Source organism: Aythya marila, assembly GCF_965140915.1.
Source record: "Aythya marila genome assembly, chromosome: 1".
NCBI classification, from domain to species: domain Eukaryota; kingdom Metazoa; phylum Chordata; class Aves; order Anseriformes; family Anatidae; genus Aythya; species Aythya marila.
Window position 1 is genome coordinate 124,533,848 of NC_139042.1, and position 9,154 is coordinate 124,543,001.

The 9,154-nt window shown below is 54.9% G+C and overlaps 1 protein-coding gene across 1 annotated transcript; it reads left to right on the forward strand.

Moving 5' to 3' along the window:
• Positions 1–1,779: 1,779 nt before the first annotated feature.
• On the forward strand, positions 1,780–4,602 carry PTMS (parathymosin). The gene is made up of 5 exons (XM_082753554.1): positions 1,780–2,159; positions 2,641–2,712; positions 3,408–3,489; positions 3,651–3,715; positions 4,242–4,602. The coding sequence occupies exons 1-5, from the start codon at positions 2,112–2,114 to the stop codon at positions 4,290–4,292; spliced, it is 318 nt and encodes a 105-aa protein (XP_082609680.1). The 5' UTR covers positions 1,780–2,111; the 3' UTR covers positions 4,293–4,602.
• The last annotated feature ends 4,552 nt before the right edge of the window (positions 4,603–9,154 follow it).

The window sequence follows — 9,154 nt, forward strand, 5'->3', positions numbered from 1 at the left end:
CAAATGTGTGTGTGTAGAGATGCACACACCTATGTAAACACAAAGCACAAACAGCACACACCATAAAAATTTTAATTTACTGTACAGAGAAAATTACATTCATATTGTTCTCCGGGCTGCAGACATGCATACTGTCGATATTCCCAAACAACTATGTATCGTGTGACTTCTGTATCTCTTTCATCTTGTCTAAGGGCATAAGACTCCAAAAAGGGTGGAATGAATGTACTCTGCTGAGGTTGCAGAGCAACTTGGAGCACAGATTGGGTCGTGCATCTGCACGCCGCATGCTGAGTATCGCTGCGTACGCAACAACGAAAAATTCAGGCGGGAGAGAGGAGCAGAGAAAAGCTGTGAACCGATCCAGCAGGTGAGATGTGGAGCAGTATAAATGTGATGGGAGAAGAGAAGGCACAGGTAGGTGAGGCTGTGAGGGGATGCCCTCGGGAGCTGAGTGAAGCAACCGCATGCCAGCAGCCTGGAGAGCCCCACCAGCAGGAGCTGAAGCAGAAGCAGGCGTGTTGCAAGGCACGAGGAGGGGTTTACACGGGATGTGAGTGCGCAAATGTAATTGATACAGGGAAAAACTGGACGGGTGAAAAACGTGAGCGGGTGTCTGAGCTGAATTTGGTACACGGCACAGCACGGGAACGTCCCGCTAAGGGCCGTGCGGGGGTGCAGCTCTGCAAAGATAAGGGCAGAAAATCCGGGCTGGCGCAAAGAGCGGCGGAGCCACGGGTCACGCTGCTCATGGCACACGGCAGCCCAGCACCTCCAGCCACCTCGTCGATTTTGGGGTGTAGCTCCAGAAAGTATTAATTTTTGTTGTTGTGGCAGGAAGGAGGGATGAGAGAGGGTGCTTGAACTGAGTATCAGGGCTTGGATGCGGATAGCTAGACCCAAGAAGCTGGCTAGGAGGGTTTATGAAGTAGGAGAGAAAGTAATTAACGTGTTTTTATTGTTTTTGCTGTTTGTTCTGCGTTAATGTGTGCGTCTGGGTTATGTTACGGGTTCTTTGGGGGCAGTACGCGCTGTGTGTGGCTCGGAGGGGTGGCTGCGGAGGAGACAACGAGGCGGGGACCTCTTCAGCCTCACCCCACACCTCCTCAGCCTCCTCTTCCTCACACCTCTTCCCCCTCGCCCTCCTCACACCGCCCCTCGGGGGCCGGGCGGCTGCGAGCCGGCAGCCGGCGGGGCGCGGTGCCGGGGCCGGGCAGCAGGGGGCAGCCCCGGCCGGCCGAGCGGCTCCCAGCGGGCGGCTCCGCCACACGGCCCCGGGGCCGGCCTCCCTCCCAGCGCCGCCGCCCCGCAACCCCCTCAGCTCGCTGCGCCAACCGCCCCCCCACCACCACAGGGCCGCCCGTCAGCCAATGGGAGCCCTGTTGCCAGGCAGACGGCTCATTTGAATAGCCCAATGGGGGCTCCCGCCCCGCCGCCCCTCCTTATATGGGCAAGCGGGAAAAACAGCCCGCCCCCCCACCACCACCCCGGCCGTTCCCGCGCGGGGCCCCGGCCGTTGGGAGGGACCATGGGGGGGGGGGGGGGGGCGCGAGTGGAAAATTCCAGGCGGGAGCGCGGCACGCGCGCGTAGGGGGGGGGGCGGGGCCAGGCGGCAGCGCGCGCGCGGCCTCGCGGCTCCCCCCGGGCACGGCGCCAGCGCCGCTCCCGCCCCGCCCTGGCACCTCCGGGGCACCTGCGGGCGGGGAGGGGCCGGGCCGGGCGGCGAGGGCTCCGCGGGAGGGAGGGGGAGCGGAGGGGAAGGGGAAGGGGGGGTGCCCGGGGAGGGGGCCCGCCGCGCATTGTTCTGGCGGCCCCGCTCCGCCGGGCCTCCGCCCTCCGTCCCTCCTCCGCCTCCCGGCCGTCCCCTCTCCCCTCCCTTCGCCAGGTCCCTCCTTTCCCCGTCAGCCGGCGCTGTATAAATCCCCTCCGCCGCCGGGCTCCCCCCCGCTCGCGGCAGACCCTTTGAGTACTTTGGCCGGCGGGGCGGGGAGGCGCAGCCGGGACGCGACTCGAAGCCGGGAGCCGCCGGGACTCGCCGCTCCTCACCGCGCACCCCCACCCCTTAGCCCCCTTCCTTCCTTCCCTCCCTCCCTCCCCGCCTCAGCGCCAGCATGTCGGAGAAACGCGTCGAGGAGGCGCCGGCGGAGCTGAGCGCCAAGGTGAGGCCGCGCCGAGCGCGCACCCCCCCTGCCCCGCGTCCTCCCCCGGCCCGCGCCGGGCGAGGACTGCGGCTCGCCCGCCCCGCGCTCCGGAACCCCCCCCCCCCAACCCCCCCCCCACTGCGCGCGCGCGGGCGGCCGGCAGGGGGGCGCGCGAGGGCGTCCGCCAATGGGGGGGCTGGGGCGGGGCGGGGCGGGGGGCGCGAGGGCCCGCGCGCGCGGGAGGCTGCGCGCGCTGCTTGGCGCGGGCGGGAATCGTGGGGGGGGGGGTGGAGGTGGCGGGAATCTGGGTGAAAGAGCGCACGCAGCACCCCCCCCGTGCACACACACACACACGGGGTGCTGCCACGCGTGTCCCGCGTCCCACGAGCACGCCACAAAGCCCAAACCCGCCCAAAATGCAACACCACCACCCCCCCCTCCCGGCTTTGTGGGTCGGTGCTGAGCGCGCCAGGATGGTTTTGTCTCGGTTGGCGTGCAGGAGATGAAGGAGAAGAAGGAGAAGGTGGAGGAGAAGGCGGTGCACAAGGAGAAGAAGAAGGAGGTGGTGGAGGTGAGGGCACGGCGCCGGGAGCCCTGGGTCGCTGCGGGCTTGGAACGCACAGGGAGCGTGGGCGATGCAGGAGGAACGCGTGAAGGAAGGGGGGGGTGAATGAAGAGCCAGCTGGTGGGTAATTGTGGAGAATGAGCCTTGAAGGACTTAGCGTCGTCAGCACGGCCCCGTGAGCTTGGAAAAGGATCAAAGGGGAGAGCAGAGACAAGCAGGAGTCAGGAGGAGGTGACAGGGGACGTGGTGCTGCGCCCACTCGGGCATCCTGAGGTCTGTAAGGAACATACGGCTGGAGGGAGGACCAGCAAGGAAAAGCACTGACTGGTGAAGGTCCAAATCAGTGTGATAACGGATGTATTACAAGCACGCCAGGGGGATGCTTGGGTTGCTGGTTTGGGACAGCAGCAGCCTGTCAGGATGCGAGCTGGTGGGCGTCACAGCTTCATACGGGTGGGGAGGGACTGGGGGGACTGGCTTTGTAAAGGAGGCAGGGTGGGAGGAGGGTTCTGGCTGCATGGGGCAACTGGGACGGTGGGAAGGATGTTGTCTGAATAACAGTGCAGAGGTCACCCACTTGATGCATGCCTGAGACCGGAGCCTGAAGTGGCTGGAGGTGTGGAGATGACGCTTGCAGCAAGGAGCTCGTGGAAATGTTGTCCTGATGCCAATTCCTGCTCTGACCAATTTGCTTAATTCAGGATGAGGAAAACGGAGCTGAAGAGGATGAGGAAGAGAATCCTGAGGATGTGGATGAAGAGGAAGGTGGCGATGAGGATGACGGTACGTATAATTAATACAGGGAGAATATGTGGGCGGGTAATCAGGCTGTGGGGAATGAAAGATCGCAAAGGGAAATTCCTCCTCTGCGCCCTCTGACTGAGATTACATTGCCTTAAATGCTACTTCAGCTAACCCGTGATTCCTCTCTTCTTTGTGCTTAGAAGGAGACGAGAATGGGCAAGAGCAGGATGGGCATGCAGAAAAACGATCTGCAGAGGAGGAAGAGGTGAGTGATCGCGTGAGAGTAATGGCATTGAGAAGTTCGAGGTTGCCAGCTGTGTGCTGACGAAATCCACGTGGATGCTGTTGCTGAGCGTCTCGAATCAGCCTCGGGTCTCATTGCTGCTTCAGCAGCAGATGGGCCAACAAATCTGATGTGGGGGGACAACAGAACTTGGTGGGCTTGTTGTAGGGTCAAGGTCCAGTTAAGGTACTGGATGAAGACCCCTCAAAGACCTGTGATTCTTGGGCTTCCGGCCAGAAGATGGATTTGTAGGGGTGGATCTCGGGGTCTGTAAGAAGGAATGTGCAGGTATTCCTGCAAATGGAGCTGTCCACGTCTTAACTGTGGCCACCAACAGAACAGTTGTTAGGCATTCAAAGATGTTGTAAGGAGGAGTGGCTTTAGTGTGGGCCAGGCAGAGATTTCCATATGGAGAAAAGAACAGCAGTAAGAGTTCTGTGGAGAAATTATGTGTCTTGGTATAACTGGCAGTAACTCCTTCTTTTTTCCTTCTCTTTGTGATGCGCAGGATGAAGTGGATCCAAAGAGACAGAAGACAGAGAACGGGTCTTCAGCTTGAGTCCTTCTCCCCTTCCATCTCCTCTGTTCCGTCCATCTCTCCTCCTCCATTCCAGCCTGTGCTTGCACTGTCCATTAGCCTCTGGCTTCACACAATCTCAGATGAGGAAAGGTTACAAATGCTCTCAAACAGGGAAGACAGCAGTTTCCTTCCCACCCGAAGATCCCAGCCCGTCCACGACATTCCCCACCTGGAGTTACTCTAATCCCCCACGTCCTTCCAGCTGTGCCCCACTCAGAAACGAACCTCTTCCCTCAAGAATCTCATTGTTTCCCATTGTGACCCAGTGCATAACCTTACCAGGCCCATATGCCAGGCTTTTCACGTGGCAAGCACCTATCATTCCTGTTCACTCGCCCTCCCTTTTTCTTCACTAGTATGAGTGAGATTCTTGGCAGCTTCTGCTCCCGGGACCTGCTGTCAGATACTCTCCCTGAGTCCAGGAGGCTGCAGGCACAGATCTCATGGTGCATTTTCCAGTCCTAGGCCTCCTCTCATCTGCTTTCCCACTGAACCCTGAGAGACAAAGTATTACAAGCAAATAACGGTTCTATTAAACCATACGCAGAGATGGGATTTATCTTAGGTTTTCTTTTTTTCAAGTTTACATGACAGACAGCAAGCTGGCCCTCGTGAATTTTTCAGAAGATAAGGGTTGTTTTTATATATGAATTTCATCATAACTGCATATTTTTTTAATTTGGAGGCTTTTTTAAAACAGATCAAGAGATACGTAAATTGGGGACCAAACTTTGATTTCCATTTTTTCCCTTTAGATTCTCTTGTGACCATTTTTTGTAAATTAAAGGCAATATAGCCACGGCATTTTCTATGGCACAGACATCACGAGGATGATAGATATAAATATATATATTGTTTTCAACTAGCACTGTAAATAAAAGCGTTTAAAAATATTTCAAACAGCTCGTGTGGGTGGTTGTGTCTGTATGTCTTGGGTTGTGTTCTGATCCGATCCCTGGAAGTTGGTTGGCAGAAAAATGATGGTTTGGACAGGAGCTGGTGGTGAGGAGAGCCCTATGCCAGTTGAAAGACCTGTGATAATTCTTCGAATGGCCCCCGCATGCTGGAGACCAGCGTGCATGGGTTCTGCTTCCTCCCTCTTATGCTGCTCCATCTGCCAGGTGCTTGGGCAAGGACATGCCACACATGTAAAGCTCCAGGGCTATTGTGAAGCTCTTGAAATCGAAATCAGGCTTCCTCACCAGACAACGGAGGTTCTGAAAGGGAACCTAAGCTGTGGCTGCTGCACGCAGGCAAGTGTTCCTCTTCAGCATCCCTGCCCTGGCAGGCATCAAACATGACCCATGCAGCATCAGTCACAGAATGAAAGGAAAGTGTTTAGAGAGGCAAGAGCTTCGCTGCTTTGTCCCACCAGCTGCCTGGGAGAGATCTGTCAAATATTTGTCTTTTATCTTGGGAGACCTTTAGAGTTGCCGTTAGTGCTTCTTCCTTTTTAAACTCTGTTTTGGCAATCGCACAATGAGCAGCCGGGACTGGGAGCTGTAAATAATACCAACTTTTGTCTGAGCATCAGCGGCTTTGTGCATGTCCAACAGCGGCAACAGATGAGATGTTGGCAGCACAAACAGTTGCTAGTCTCCGGAGATGCAAAGCCTCGATCGTTGTTTTATCCAAACGGCCGTGTTTGGCTGCAGGATGGCTCAGGGTGCAGAGGGACACGAACATGGTGCAAAGGGCACAGCTACTGCCAAGCCCCTTCACACGTGTGAAGGTCTCAGGGAGGTGCATGCCTGCCTGGTGGGATCTGGCAGCACCCCGGGGTGGAGGAGCACTGCTCCCACTGCCCCCACTTGCTGCTCTGCTGGGTCTGGACCTGTCTCAGCCCTGGTGCTCCTGTCCAAAGGCCGTGCTCACTGCAGCTCCGTCCTGCTTCCACAAAGCTCCCCTGGCAGCTGCAGCCACAGCCATTTGGGCCATCTCCCCGGTGAGCAGCATTTCAAAAGCAGGTAGCTCTTGCATCAGACCGACCTGCAACGCCTCTCCCTGCTCCCGCTCGCCTTGGGCATGATGATGAATGTGCTGATTCAACCTGCACGTATCGTCTAACTGCACTTGTGCAATTTTATATTCCTACTATTGCTCCATTTTAAAAATTGATGGATTCCAGTCCCTGCTCATTTCAAAATATTTTTGGAATACTTTAATACGTTGGAGTAAGTCCTCAGGATTCCCCCCAAATTTTTGCTGACCGATCACCTTTTAATGTTTGGTACCAAAGATAAATTACTAGAGGATAATCCGGTTTCTACAGAGGCCTATTCCAGTTTTCATTTATCTTCCCCACCACTGCAGCAGTGCCATACTATGAGTAGTGAAGAATGCACTTGCAGATGAGAAAGCGTGGAGAGTTCTCTGCTTTCTGTGTAGGTACACCACCAGTACTCCTGGCTCTATCCATCTGATCGTCCAGAAGGGAGTGAGGCAGCAGCTGCAAGTCAGGGCAGCACTAGCTGTGTGAGCACTAGCCCTGTGAGCAGCCGTTCCCCATTTCCTCCGAGGGAAATGCTGCAGGACAGAGGGCTGCCGGCATGAAGGGCCGCCAGCCGGTTTCTGCACGTCTCTATGGAGTCCTCAACTCCACAGCTTCTACTGGTTCTTCCACCTTATTCGGTTTTAATAAACACCTTTGTCACTGCCTATGGATAGTTAGAAGATAGAGCTACAGATATGGAAGTAGTTAGGAGAATATCTGTTTTCACATTTGGTCACCTCCGTGTCCCGTGGGACATCATTGCTGACCTGAGCTGAGGGCTACAGATAGCAGATAACAATGGGATATTACAGTTTCTTCCCTTTCCTTAGACCCGCAAAGAAGTCTTCTACTGTTGAGCCTAATTTTATTTCCAAGGGGGAAATCAATGAAGTCAACAAGGCAAGAACAAAGTCCGCCTTCACCGGTGCCTGCTCAGAAGCGGCGGCACTATGCAGGAGCCTTGCTCACCTCTCTCAGCCCTGTGCTAATCCTCCACTCATTTCATGTAATTCCTGCGACCATCTGCCAGCCTCATCAGCTGGGGACAGGGCTCCCTCGGCGCTGTCCAAAGGTCACACCAGAAGTCGGCGCATGCCGGGATGAAACGCAGGAGGCTGTCTGCACAGGAATGTGCACGGGCTGGACTTGCCGTTTGGTCAGGCCTCACCAGCTGTAGGCCGGACCTCAGCTTTCAGTCAAAGCCCTCAGTGGTTTTGTCTGAGAGAGGTTTTGCTGCCAGGAGGCAAATTTCTCAGCTTTCTTGCCCTGATCTCGGTGTCGTCACAGCTCTCAAGGAGATGTGTGGTGTTCACAGCCCCTTCGAGTGGGAGCTGCCCCCGGCTTCCAGAAGCTCTGCTCCCACCAGGAGAGCAGAAACAGCAAACCGAAGACCTCCTTCTTCATAGCTCTCCTTCAGGACTGCTTGCTTTGAGGGAGTTGTTGAGGTCACACACCTGCAGGCTCTGCTGGAGTCAATAAATGAAACAAGACTGGCGTAATCAAAACCATCACACGGACAGAACGGTGAACTCTGCTTTGGACCTGAAGTCCTCCAGCCACTGCTGGTCTGGGAGGAAAAAAAAACCTTCCTTGCTTTAGGAAAGCCCGTAACCACACCGTTGTATTAGCTTTAAAAATAAATAAGTAAATAAAATTACTTCTCTTCCCACCACTTCTCTGGGCTAATTGGCTTTTTTAGGCCCTCTGCTTAGGAGTCTCATCGCTCAGCCCATTCCCATACGCCATATGGGAAACTAAAAGAACTTGCCTTCCCAGATCCTTAAGAAGCCCATGTACTTTTCCCTCCCACCTCTCTCCCTTATTTCAAGAATGGAGTCAAAGACAGACACACTCATGGCTGTGTGTTTCCTCAGGGAAGGAGTCTGTGTTTACGTGTGTGGGCTCAGACTGGGGACATGTCACAGATGGACAGGGCTGGAGCGCTGCCCACCAGTGAATGAGTCCGGGGTTTGTTTCCTGGTGAGCTTTCACTGTCGTAGCAAAACACGGACAATCACAGGGGTGAGAGAAGACCCAGGGTGTCAGTATGCAAAGGTCCTAGCCACACGGTATGGATTATAGGCCAAGCTTGGTGTCACCAAGTATAGTTTTGCTCTTGTGGGAGGCATTTGCAATCAGGCAGGGAAGAGGATGCATTCCCATCTCAGGCTGTTCAGGAAGAACAGGCCCTGCATCCCAGCTGGAAGTCTCTATGCACAACAGTCGTTCCTTAGCTGAGCCTCGGTGAGCTGCGATATCAGAGCAGATAAGCTTCGCCTTGTCGGCCTCGTCAGGTGTACCGCTGCAGGCAGGCTACAGCAGATGCTTAGGTGACTTGCTGCACATCACCCATTAAAGATGACAGACGAGCACGCAAACCACATATGAGCTGTAGGTGATACTTCAGGGTCTGTTGTGGATCCCTTTACATAGCTGCAGAAATAAGCATGGGGCTGATCTTATTTGTCACGGGGAAGCCGTAGGAGCTGCACAATCTACAGACCTCCAAACTTCTTTGTAATGACATTTATGGTTCACATTATCTACCGTGCACCTTAGTTTTTTTCCTCAAAAAGTCCAGTCCAACATTTCCAATGTCCTAATGAGGTTTGGGAGGCTTTCTTCTCTATTTAGTTGCTTAATCCATGAAGTGGTGTCATAATGTCAGAAGGGTGTTAGGTCACAGGTCCTGCAATGAAGAATTTTGTTGCCAAACGTTGCTGAGGCTTCATATATCCCAGATTGGAGATCCTAAAACCAGAAAAGGCTGTAACATGTATCAAGAAATAGTCAGTTTCCAGAGCTCTGTGATTAAGTGTCTCCTAATAACTCTTTGTCAGCTCAGGTA